The 13,442-nt window shown below is 36.3% G+C and overlaps 1 protein-coding gene across 1 annotated transcript; it reads right to left on the bottom strand.

Annotated features, from left to right (window-relative positions):
• Positions 1-865: 865 nt before the first annotated feature.
• Positions 866-7,819, bottom strand: LOC137429143 (uncharacterized). The gene is made up of 3 exons (XM_068119155.2): positions 6,888-7,819; positions 1,828-2,003; positions 866-1,516 (listed from the first exon to the last, which is right to left on the bottom strand). Exons 1-3 carry the CDS (start codon positions 7,360-7,362, stop codon positions 1,313-1,315), a joined length of 855 nt encoding a protein of 284 aa, XP_067975256.1. The 5' UTR covers positions 7,363-7,819; the 3' UTR covers positions 866-1,312.
• Positions 7,820-13,442: the final 5,623 nt, after the last annotated feature.

Below are 13,442 nucleotides of genomic sequence, written 5' to 3' on the forward strand. Positions count from 1 at the left end.
TTTGTCCTCTCCAGGTGTCTACAGGGCGCACGTGGTCTACCAGCACCCCCTTCCAGCAAAACTCCCAAAATCCAGGATCACTGCTCACACCCACTCATTCGTTCCTCTTTCTTCCCACCTGCGGAATCAACTTCCATATTCACTTCAATCTCATTCTTCCCTCCATGTCTTCAAGACAGCTGTTCATTACCATCTCAAATCGTACCCAATCCAAAACCATGACCTTTTCTACACCCTTTCACTTCGCTTCCACTTAATCCGTTTACCCCTGTTAATCCCCCCAAACACATCTCCTTCAATTGCCTTGTATTCTTTCCTGAAATGTCCTGTAGTGTCCATCTTGTTTATCCTGTGCACCCAGCCCTCTCTCTTCCACAGATCTCCTGATGTCCCTGTTCCCTACTCTTGTTGTGCTTCCCTCTCTCACCCCCTCTTGTCCCCGACTTGCTTTATTTCAAGTTCTGCAGTAGCTCTTATATGAGCCTTGACTTAGCATACAAAAAACCCAGTTAACCACCTCCCGCCCTACTCTTCCTAAAATTTTGCTTCTGTATCCAACCCCTGCATTTTCCCCTACTCATCATCCTTACCTGCGCATCCGTTGTCTTTCGTCTCCATCAATTTTCTCCACCGGCCTTGGTGTTTACCTCCTCTCTTTCTGCAGTTCCCTTTTGTTATGTTGCGTCCTGATCCGCTCTTTGTTCCAGCTCTTCCACGAGCCTCGACTCTGTCATCAAAATAATAAATAAATAAATTAAATGTCAGTCAGCTGGACCTGTAATGATCTCCAGGCATGTGACAATACCTCATTGTGGAGTGGTTACCTTTTTATTCTCATTTGAAACAAAAGGGTCCACAAGCAAGGGAAATTTATAAACCCATTTATTGTTTAAAGTGACAATGTATGTTCAATATGTTACATGATCAGTTTTTGGCCTTAACGCGATCGCCTTCTGATCCTGTACAAATTACAGCGTGAAAAGGAAAGCCATTTTGCTGTAAACAATTCGCTCCTGAGGAGATGAGAAATTCCAGGACCCATGTCATTTGACAATGGGCGGACTAAATGAGGACAAACAAGTAGTGTACGGGATTGAAAAAACAGGACAACCTTTGGTATGGATTGCACTCCGAGCTAAATCTAGCACAGAACATGTCACTGATTTGTGGGAGAAGCAGGAGGAGCAGGATGAGGAGATATGCCACCAATGTCCTCGGCATAACAAGGAAGGGTGAGTTTGTCCCTGGAATGTCCAAAAGGCACTTTGCGTGCTCCCCGACAGGTCCACGAGAGCCACGAGGCACAAGGTCATCACGCCGGGTCATTGTCCGCGTCCTCGCCAAGATTTGAACTTTGTCCCTGCCCGCCGGATGGCGCTGCCAAGCCACGCAGCTCGGACGGCAAGAGGTTCTCCTTGCGGACATTTGCCAGTTCCGTTTCTCTGGCCGCGGCGCCCTGCTGTCCACCTTTAACGCGCTTCCACTTCATCCGTCGGTTCTGGAACCAAACTTTCACCTGTGAACCGCCAAGGATCAAGATATTTTAGTGTTTCGAGAATCTCAAAATCAATATGCGACAAGTTCACGTCATAGCAAAGTTGCTTCCAGTCTATAAATTAAGGACATGCCGCTTCAGGTGTTGTTAGTAGAGTTCATGCTGTTACGAATGTCACCTGTGACCTCTTTTCAAAGTCCACATCATCCGCTTGCTACGTACAATACCTATTCCGTTTACCGTCCACACCTTTATGGACATTATTATGACTTGTAACAGTCCGCGCCTTTTGGCCGCTCAATGCGACATTCAGAGACCACGTACATCCGTACCTGTCGTTCGGTCAGGTCCAGGTTGACCGCGATCTCGTACCGACGCAACCGCGTTAGGTAGTTGTGATGCGCAAACTCTGCTTCCAGTTCCCGAATCTGCTCCTTGGTGAAGGCCGTGCGCTCCTTGCGGGGTTTGCTGGCCCCGGGCTCCGCACTGGCTCCTTCCTCCGGAGAGTCTGCGTGAGATGGTTTGGAATGTTATGATGTGTTTACATCACCATGAAATCCAAACGTACAGGATGGCATTATTTATTAATTTTTACAATGGATTTTTCATTTTTCTAACAACATGACATTATTTATTAATTTTTACAATGGATTTTTCATTTTTCTAACAATATGACATTATTTATTAATTTTTACAATGGATTTTTCATTTTTCTAACAATATGACATTGTTTATTAATTTTTACAATGGATTTTTCATTTTTCTAACAATGACATTATTTATTAATTTTTGCAATGGATTTTTCATTTTTCTAACACTATGACATTATTTATTAATTTTTACAATGGATTTTTCATTTTTCTAACAATATGACATTATTTATTAATTTTTACAATGGATTTTTCATTTTTCTAACAATATGAAATTATTTATTAATTTTTACAATGGATTTTTCATTTTTCTAACAATATGACATTATTTATTAATTCTTACAATGGATTTTTTATTTTTCTAACAATATGACATTATTTATTAATTTTTACAATGGATTTTTCATTTTTCTAACAATATGAAATTATTTATTAATTTTTACAATGGATTTTTCATTTTTCTAACAATATGAAATTATTTATTAATTTTTACAATGGATTTTTCATTTTTCTAACAATATGACATTGTTTATTAATTTTTACAATGGATTTTTCATTTTTCTAACAATATGACATTATTTATTAATTTTTACAATGGATTTTTCATTTTTCTAACAATATGAAATTATTTATTAATTTTTACAATGGATTTTTCATTTTTCTAACAATATGACATTATTTATTAATTTTTACAATGGATTTTTCATTTTTCTAACAATATGACATTATTTATTAATTCTTACAATGGATTTTTTATTTTTCTAACAATATGACTTTATTGATTTTTACAATGGATTTTTTATTTTTCTAACAATATGACCATTTATTGATTTTTACAATGGATTTTTCATTTTTCTAACAATATGACCATTTATTGATTTTTACAATGGATTTTTCATTTTTCTAACAATATGACATTATTTATTTATTTTTACAATGGATTTTTCATTTTTCTAACAATATGACATTATTTATTAATTTTTACAATGGATTTTTAATTTTTCTAACAACATGACATTATTTATTAATTTTTACAATGGATTTTTCATTTTTCTATCAATATGACGTTATTTATTGATTTTTTTACAATGGATTTTTCATTTTTCTAACAATGACATTATTTATTAATTTTTACAATGGATTTTTCATTTTTCTAACAATATGACATTATTTATTAATTTTTACAATGGATTTTTCATTTTTCTAACAATATGGCATTATTTATTAATTTTTACAATGGATTTTTCATTTTTCTAACAATATGACATTATTTATTAATTTTTACAATGGATTTTTCATTTTTCTAACAATGACATTATTTATTAATTTTTACAATGGATTTTTCATTTTTCTAACAATATGACATTCTTTATTGATTTTTACAATGGATTTTTCATTTTTCTAACAATATGACATTATTTATTGATTTTTACAATGGATTTTTCATTTTTCTAACAATGACATTTTTTATTAATTTTTACAATGGATTTTTCATTTTTCTAACAATGACATTATTTATTAATTTTTACAATGGATTTTTCATTTTTCTAAGAATATGACATTATTTATTGATTTTTACAATGGATTTTTCATTTTTCTAACAATGACATTATTTATTGATTTTTACAATGGATTTTTCATTTTTCTAACAATGACATTATTTATTGATTTTTACAATGGATTTTTCATTTTTCTAACAATGACATTATTTATTGATTTTTACAATGGATTTTTCATTTTTCTAACAATGACATTATTTATTGATTTTTACAATGGATTTTTCATTTTTCTAACAATGACATTATTTATTAATTTTTACAATGGATTTTTCATTTTTCTAAGAATATGACATTATTTATTGATTTTTACAATGGATTTTTCATTTTTCTAACAATATGACATTATTTATTGATTTTTACAATGGATTTTTAATTTTTCTAACAATGACCTTATTTGTTGATTTTTACAATGGATTTTTCATTTTTCTAACAATATGACATTACTTATTAATTTTTACAATGGATTTTTCATTTTTCTAACAATATGACATTATTTATTAATTTTTACAATGGATTTTTCATTTTTCTAACAATGACATTATTTATTGATTTTTACAATGGATTTTTCATTTTTCTAACAATGACATTATTTATTGATTTTTACAATGGATTTTTCATTTTTCTAACAATATGACATTATTTATTGATTTTTACAATGGATTTTTCATTTTTCTAACAATATGACATTACTTATTAATTTTTACAATGGATTTTTCATTTTTCTAACAATATGACATTATTTATTAATTTTTACAATGGATTTTTGATTTTTCTAACAATGACATTATTTATTGATTTTTACAATGGATTTTTCATTTTTCTAACAATGACATTATTTATTGATTTTTACAATGGATTTTTCATTTTTCTAAGAATATGACATTATTTATTGATTTTTACAATGGATTTTTCATTTTTCTAAGAATATGACATTATTTATTGATTTTTACAATGGATTTTTCATTTTTCTAAGAATATGACATTATTTATTGATTTTTACAATGGATTTTAAAGTTTTCTAACAATGACATTATTTATTGATTTTTACAATGGAATATTTCATTTTTCTAAGAATATGACATTATTTATTGATTTTTACAATGGATTTTTCATTTTTCTAACAATATGACATTATTTATTGATTTTTACAATGGATTTTTCATTTTTCTAACAATATGACATTACTTATTAATTTTTACAATGGATTTTTCATTTTTCTAACAATATGACATTATTTATTAATTTTTACAATGGATTTTTGATTTTTCTAACAATGACATTATTTATTGATTTTTACAATGGATTTTTCATTTTTCTAACAATGACATTATTTATTGATTTTTACAATGGATTTTTCATTTTTCTAACAATATGACATTATTTATTGATTTTTACAATGGATTTTTCATTTTTCTAAGAATATGACATTATTTATTGATTTTTACAATGGATTTTTCATTTTTCTAAGAATATGACATTATTTATTGATTTTTACAATGGATTTTAAAGTTTTCTAACAATGACATTATTTATTGATTTTTACAATGGAATATTTCATTTTTCTAAGAATATGACATTATTTATTGATTTTTACAATGGATTTTAAATTTTTCTAACAATGACATTATTTGTTGATTTTTACAATGGATTTTTCATTTTTCTAACAATATGACATTATTTATTGATTTTTACAATGGATTTTTAATTTTTCTAACAATGACCTTATTTGTTGATTTTTACAATGGATTTTTCATTTTTCTAACAATATGACATTATTTATTGATTTTTACAATGGATTTTTCATTTTTCTAACAATGACATTATTTATTGATTTTTACAATGGATTTTTCATTTTTCTAAGAATATGACATTATTTATTGATTTTTACAATGGATTTTTCATTTTTCTAAGAATATGACATTATTTATTGATTTTTACAATGGATTTTAAAGTTTTCTAACAATGACATTATTTATTGATTTTTACAATGGATTTTTCATTTTTCTAAGAATATGACATTATTTATTGATTTTTACAATGGATTTTAAATTTTTCTAACAATGACATTATTTGTTGATTTTTACAATGGATTTTTCATTTTTCTAACAATATGACATTATTTATTGATTTTTACAATGGATTTTTAATTTTTCTAACAATGACCTTATTTGTTGATTTTTACAATGGATTTTTCATTTTTCTAACAATGACATTATTTATTGATTTTTACAATGGATTTTTCATTTTTCTAAGAATATGACATTATTTATTGATTTTTACAATGGATTTTTCATTTTTCTAAGAATATGACATTATTTATTGATTTTTACAATGGATTTTAAAGTTTTCTAACAATGACATTATTTATTTATTGATTTTTACAATGGATTTTTCATTTTTCTAAGAATATGACATTATTTATTGATTTGTACAATGGATTTTAAATTTTTCTAACAATGACATTATTTATTGATTTTTACAATGGATTTTTCATTTTTCTAACAATGACATTATTTGTTGATTTTTACAATGGATTTTTCATTTTTCTAACAATATGACATTATTTATTGATTTTTACAATGGATTTTTCATTTTTCTAACAATATGACATTACTTATTAATTTTTTTACAATGGATTTTTCATTTTTCTAACAATGACATTATTTATTGATTTTTACAATGGATTTTTTAATTTTTCTAAGAGGACAGCAGGCTTAATGTGTCCAGGGGACACGCTCAGTGGACACGGACTAGCTCCACATCGGTGATTCACCAACATGGATCTCAAGGGTCTCTGTCGAGAACCTGCTTCGTGTACACTACTAGTGCATGTGATCCTTATGGGGGGTTTCGGGCTACACCTGTGAACGGTGTACAAACTCTGCGTACAAAATCGAAGGACAAGCAGGCCATTGTTAATCCAAATAGACTCTATATACATTGATAAATAAGGCATACAATGTCGGACACAGTCTAACTTTATGGGCTAATTACAGGTGACCGAAGTATATTACAGGTGACCGGAGTATCTCGAATGTCCAATGCCAATTGCCAAGTATTCCATTCATCCTAAGTATCTACACCCATAGGGCGCGACATTGGGCTCGAATGAACGACACGCGCACAGTGACCCAGACACACGTTCGACCGGAAACACACGTTCGACCGGACACGGTGTCTGACCTGGCGTGTCCGCCCTCCTCCGTGGACCCTTCCGGACGCCGTCGGCGCTTTGCGACATCGCGTGCGGCGGAACCTGTTCGAAGGTCGTCATGTGCAGGCCCGGCCCGGGCACGTGTCTGGGAGACGCGTCTCCGGCCGTGGCGGCTCCGGCCGGGGACGGCACCAGGGCGGCGGCGTGCCGAGAGGACGCGCTGACCGCGCACGCCGCGCCTGGGACCCCGGGAGACCCCCGCGGACTCAGCGGGGGCCAACCGGCGGACTGCGAGGGCAAATGGTGTCCGAGGCGACTCGGGCTCAGCGCGAAAGCTCCTTCGTTCGCTCCGAAGTTTCCCGAGAAGACGGCGGCGCACGAGGGCGCCAGATCGGCGAAGGAGGAGCGCTCGAAGGTGGAGGAGCGTCCGTGCAGGGATTGCGCGAAAGCGTGCGGCACCCCGCCGTGCCCTGGCATGTACGAGAACATGGTGGGGTCCATCATAGAGACAAGGACACGAAGTTTTCTCGCAGCAACAGTTACCGATCAATAGTCCCGATGTCCGCACGCGTGTCCGTGCATGGACCGTGCACCGTTGCCCACGACGCACGTGCTCAAAAGATGCTCCGTGCGCTCACGGAACTATATAGAGTGCTGAGCGAGCCCTAAGGGGGGGTGGGGGGGGAGGGTGGCGCACACCTCGAACTCTGACTGGGCCTGGACTCTGATCCACTGGAGCTCGCGGTATAAATGTGGAGCCAAGAGGCTCAAGGGGCGGGAAAGACCGCGAGGTTCCGTGCGCGAGGAGGTTTCACCAAGCACCGGCGGGGGCTGCCAGGCACGCGACCATAAATCATCCCCCGGACTGATGGCTGCGGATTCCTGCGTGTTCAGCATCGCTGCAAATGCGCGCCAAAGTGCGACGCGCACCATGTGCGAGTCAATGCCCCCCACCTCCAGCGCACGCTGCCCCCACTCTCAGGGCAAAAGCACGGGGGTCGGGGGGCAGAGGGGTCACTGCGATGCGGTGATTCAAGAGCGATTCATAAACGGCGCGGAAATCCCGAGGTTTGAGCTTTGGTCACGGGACGTGAAACTCGCCGTGTGCACGTATGGAGCACAAATCCACGCAGCTGCGTCCCTCCGTCACAAACAGCACAGCCACTTCAAACCGCTCCGAGAACATACACCGCCCGAATTCGGCATCGTGAGAAAAGTCCCGTCCGCGGGAAGCGACCCTCGAGTGTAGGTCAACCGGAAGGATTTAATCTCACGGAAGTTCTCGGACCATGTGGGTATCCAGTATGTGTACCCCTCGACCCGCGTTTTCCCATCCCCGACCCTCCCACATGGGTCGCGGTTTAATCACCGTTTCGCTCCATCATGACCTGTCCTGCACGTCCGGCTCGTAACGCTCCGCGAACCATCGGCCGTGTCCGCCTGGGATTGGGAAACAGCTCGACGGGACCAAAAATAATCATGCACATGTACATATTAACGATTGTATTAATAACACTAACTTGGTAACATGCACACGTACATATTAACTTTTGTGTTAATAACACTAACTTGGGAACATGCACACGTACATATTAACTATTGTTTTATATTAACACTGACTTGGTAACATGCACACGTACATATTAACTATTGTTTTATATTAACACTAATTTGGTAACATGCACACGTACATATTAACTATTGTTTTATATTAACACTGACTTGGTAACATGCACACGTACATATTAACTATTGTTTTATATTAACACTAACTTGGTAACATGCACACGTACATATTAACTATTGTTTTATATTAACACTAACTTGGTAACATGCACACGTACATATTAACTATTGTATTAATCACACTAACTTGGTAACATGCACACGTACATATTAACTATTGTTTTATATTAACACGAACTTGGTAACATGCACACGTACATATTAACTATTGTTTTATATGAACACTAACTTGGTAACATGCACACGTACATATTAACTATTGTTTTATATTAACACTAACTTGGTAACATGCACACGTACATATTAACTATTGTTTTATATTAACACTAACTTGGTAACATGCACACGTACATATTAACTATCGTATTAATCACACTAACTTGGTAACATGCACACGTACATATTAACTATTGTTTTATATTAACACTAACTTGGTAACATGCACACGTACATATTAACTATTGTTTTATATTAACACGAACTTGGTAACATGCACACGTACATATTAACTATTGTTTTATATTAACACGAACTTATTAACATGCACACGCACATATTAACTATTGTTTTATATTAACACTAACTTGGTAACATGCACACGTACATATTAACTATTGTTTTATATTAACACTAACTTGGTAGCATGCACACGTACATGTGAACTATTGTGTTAATAACACTAACTTGGTAACATGCACACGTACATATTAACTATTGTGTTAATAACACTAATGTGGCTGTAAATGCGCCAATCATTCCATGCACATAACACATTTTGCTCATGGACACACTCTTTTTGGGCCGAATGATGTACTTACTATGGGTGCAGCACGAAGGGTATACCTGTAGCTGTACCTGTACCAGGTACCTGAAAGGATTAGGGCCCACAAAAGATTAATCAGGCTCTGCCAATAAGCCTGGGCTCGAATCCCGACCCAGCTATAAACTGCCATCCTGGTGTTTCACATTCAGGGTGATTCATTAATGCGTGTGTCGTCCCTCGGACCGTCTGCCGACATTTGTTGGTGGACGTTAAAAATCCCATGGTCAATGGTGTCCTTTGCGAAGAGTCGGCGAGCTATTAACGACACCTTGGGCAAATACCTGTCCTAACTATTGCTGGGAAGGCAATGGCAAACCACCCAGACCATTGCCAGTAAACTACTTCTGCAGTATTGAACCGTCCTACATAATATATTATTCTTGGAGGAGATCATACACAAACACAAATACACACCTGTCCGGATCTTGATATACCACACCCCACGGTGACGCACTTAATTTCAATCGAGCGCGTGCGAAAGGTCGGTCACGTGGCCTCGGCGTTCGCGTGTGAACTAATGCTCGTTTCCTAAGCTGGCATTCCCATCAAAACCATAGAGCAAGAAGAACACTCAACACTGGCCCAAACAATTTAACCATAATATTTTCAATAATAACTAGAACAGCACTCGGGAGGGAGCATACCTGCGCCAGGTTGAACATGCAGTTTACGTTTTGTATCCCACTGATAGGCCTGATCTGGATTCGGACCTGAACCAAAATCGAATCGGCTTGTTCTTGCCACGAAACCAATTCATTTTCGCCATAACTTGTCCACAACCTTTTTTAACATCACGCTATGCAGTAAGTATATGGTTTTGGCCCTATCTCTCATTAGGCGAAGATCACATATATTATTGGATTAATCGATTATATTAGTAGTGTAGCAGCATAGCAAACCTGTTGTGCATTTTGTGATACAAGCACCAAATTTGGCACAAATGTACATTAATATGTTGCGAACATTTTCAGATATTGGGCCACTTGAAATTCCGTAATTTTTTTTTTCAAATTTTTTCAAATTTCGTAATTTCAAATTTTTCGTGTGACACCGTCACAATTTCGGTCTTCGAGGCCGGCCGATATAGTGGGGCGGCTTAGCCCAAATATTCAAAAGAATTGTGCATTTTGTGATACAAGCACCAAATTTGGCACAAATGTACATTAATATGTTGCGAACATTGTGTGGTCAGCAATGAAGACGAGAGTCTGAATTACATGTATGCAAAAGACCTTGTGAACCAGTGAAGCAAATACACGGGTAAGCATGAATTAAATCTAGGGCATGATATAATTTCCATGATGTTTACCTCTACACTCAATGGTGGAAGGAGGTAATGTTTTGATCCCAGCTTGTCTGTATGTCTGTTTGTCTGTTAGTCCACAAAATTCCAGACAAAGCTTGTAGTAGTGGTAGTTGTAGTGGTAGTGGTGATAACAGAAATTGTTATATAGAACTGAACTTATATTATTATTATATGCAGAAAATAACTACATTTCTATATGCCCTGCAGTGGACAGGTTAATTGGTTTATGCACTGAAGGGGTCACCCTGGTGTGCACTGCTGTGTTCTGCCTCACTGAGTTGTTCAGGTATGATGTACTCAGCACAAGCTTCCGGTCGGCCCGGAGGTGGGGGTGCGGGGCCTGTCACGGAACGTCAAAACAAACGGCCTGCCGGGGCCGCCCAAAAGTCGGGCGTGAGGGGCGCGTCCACTAATGGAACGCCTCTCGCTTCCCAGATCGAGGGCCACGTGGTCAGGAGAACCTCGTCCCTTCCGGTCACACTTTGCCTATCGGCCGGCCTCGAAGACCGAAATTGTGACGGTGTCACCCGAAAAATTTGAAATTACGAAATTTGAAAAAATTTGAAAAAAAAAATTACGGAATTTCAAGTGGCCCAATATCTGAAAATGTTCGCAACATATTAATGTACATTTGTGCCAAATTTGGTGCTTGTTTCACAAAATGCACAATTCTTTTGAATATTTGGGCTAAGCCGCCCCACTATAGTGGTTTTATCGGATTTTTGTGGTTTTAAGGCTTTTGTGTTTAAATAAATATGGCGGCCGAACCACCTGACAGATGACGTCATTTTTTTCCTCCAATAATTTGTCCCTAGATGACGCTGAAGAAATTTCATCTTGATCGGATGAAATTTTTGTACTTGTCGAATTATGACGTCACGATGGAGGCACCTATGACATCATCATTACCAAATTTTATTCCCCATGGAAAGTTCTTTACAATGTGCCATGTCTCAATTTTTTCTATGCAGCACTTTCGAAGATATAGAGGTGCAATTTGTTTCGTTTTTTCAAAGATTATTGCCAGTACCACATGACCAATGACGTCATAATTATGATTAGGAAATCATACAGGAGGAGGTGCACCTATGGTGAATATTTCCTGTCAATTGGACCAACGGTTGCAGAGAAAATCATATTTATTCTGTGCGGACAAACAAACAGACAAACACGAAGACGTCAAAGCTCGGGTCAATAGGATGAAAAGTGATGATTTTTAGATGAAAATTGATTATTTTAGAAGTTTGACCTAGAGTTGACCTTTGACCATTTGACCTCAAAAATAGTTGGTTTCCAAATTCAGTGATGCACTATGCAAATGCTGTTAAATGTGCAAGTCAATCGGATGAAAATTGATGATTTTTAGGATGAAAATTGATTTCTCAGATGAAAATTGATGATTTTTCAGATGAAAATTGATGATTTTGGAAGTTTGACCTTGAGTTGACCTTTGACCTTTTGACCTCAAAAATAGTTGGTTTCCAAATTCAGTGAGGCAATATGCAAATGGTATTCTATTTTCAAGTCAATCGGATGAAAATTGATGGTTTTTCAGATGAAAATTGATTTCTCAGATGAAAATTGATGATTTTTCAGATGAAAATTGATGATTTAGGAAGTTTGACATTGATTTGACCTTTGACCTTTTGACCTCAAAAATAGTTGGTTTCCAAATTCAGTGAGGCAATATGCAAATGGTATTCTATTTTCAAGTCAATCAGATGAAAATGGACGGTTTCTCAGATGAAAATTGATGATTTTTCAGATGAAAATTGATGATTTTTCAGATGAAAATTGATGATTTTGGAAGTTTGACCTTGAGTTGACCTTTTGACTTCAAAAATAGTTGGCTTCCCAATTCAGTGAGGCACTATGCAAATGCTGTTAAATTTGCAAGTCAATCGGATGAAAATTGATGATTTTTCAGATTAAAATTGATTTCTCAGATGAAAATTGATGATTTTTCGGATGAAAATTGATGATTTTTCAGATGAAAATTGATGATTTTGGAAGTTTGACCTTCAGTTGACCTTTGACCTTTTGACGTCAAAAATAGTTGGCTTTCCAATTCAGTGAGGCAATATGCAAATGGTATTCTATTTTCAAGTCAATCGGATGAAAATTGACGGTTTTTCAGATGAAAATTGATGATTTTGAAAGTTTGACATTGAGTTGACCTTTGACCTCAAAAATAGTTGGTTTTCCTTTTTTTTTTCTTTTTTTTTTTTGTATACAAGATCGAGGCTCGTGAAGGAGCGAACATTTATCACACAGAAAGACAAACCGACAAACCGACACATAACCGACAAACCGACACATAAAACAAAAAGCATCGGGAGCGGTAGACAAGATGGGGAGAGAGGGGGAAGGACACAAACACAACATTTGAGAGCAGGAACCGAGAGACATGGAGACATCGAGAGAACTGTGGGAGGGAGAGGGCTTTGGGGGGGAGGCATGGGAAAGGGGGTGGGAGAGGCATAAAACATATGGACACTGCCAGGACTACCAGGAAAGAAGTTGGAATTACAAACAAGGTGGATCTGGGGTGAATTACTGGGGGTAGAAAAGATCAAGGTTTTGGATGGGGGAAGATAAGAGATGGTGGTGAACAGCTGTTTTAAAGACCTGGAGGGAGGAGTGGGATTGAAGGGAGTGTGGGAGTTTGTTCCAGAGGCGGGAGAAAAGAGGAATGAAGGAGTGAAGGTG

The sequence above is a fragment of the Myxine glutinosa genome, chromosome 6 (assembly GCF_964187855.1).
Source record: "Myxine glutinosa chromosome 6, kmMyxGlut1.1, whole genome shotgun sequence".
NCBI lineage: Eukaryota > Metazoa > Chordata > Myxini > Myxiniformes > Myxinidae > Myxine > Myxine glutinosa.

Bases quoted from the DNA above. Each gene is read 5' to 3' on its own strand.
- LOC137429143 (XM_068119155.2), bottom strand. From the start codon at position 7,362: ATGATGGACCCCACCATGTTCTCGTACATGCCAGGGCACGGCGGGGTG. The intron at 2,004-6,887 runs GTCAGACACCGT...CATCTCACGCAG, and splicing joins GAGGAGGGCGGACACGCCAG to ACTCTCCGGAGGAAGGAGCC. The intron at 1,517-1,827 runs GTACGGATGTAC...GGCGGTTCACAG, and splicing joins TGGACCTGACCGAACGACAG to GTGAAAGTTTGGTTCCAGAA.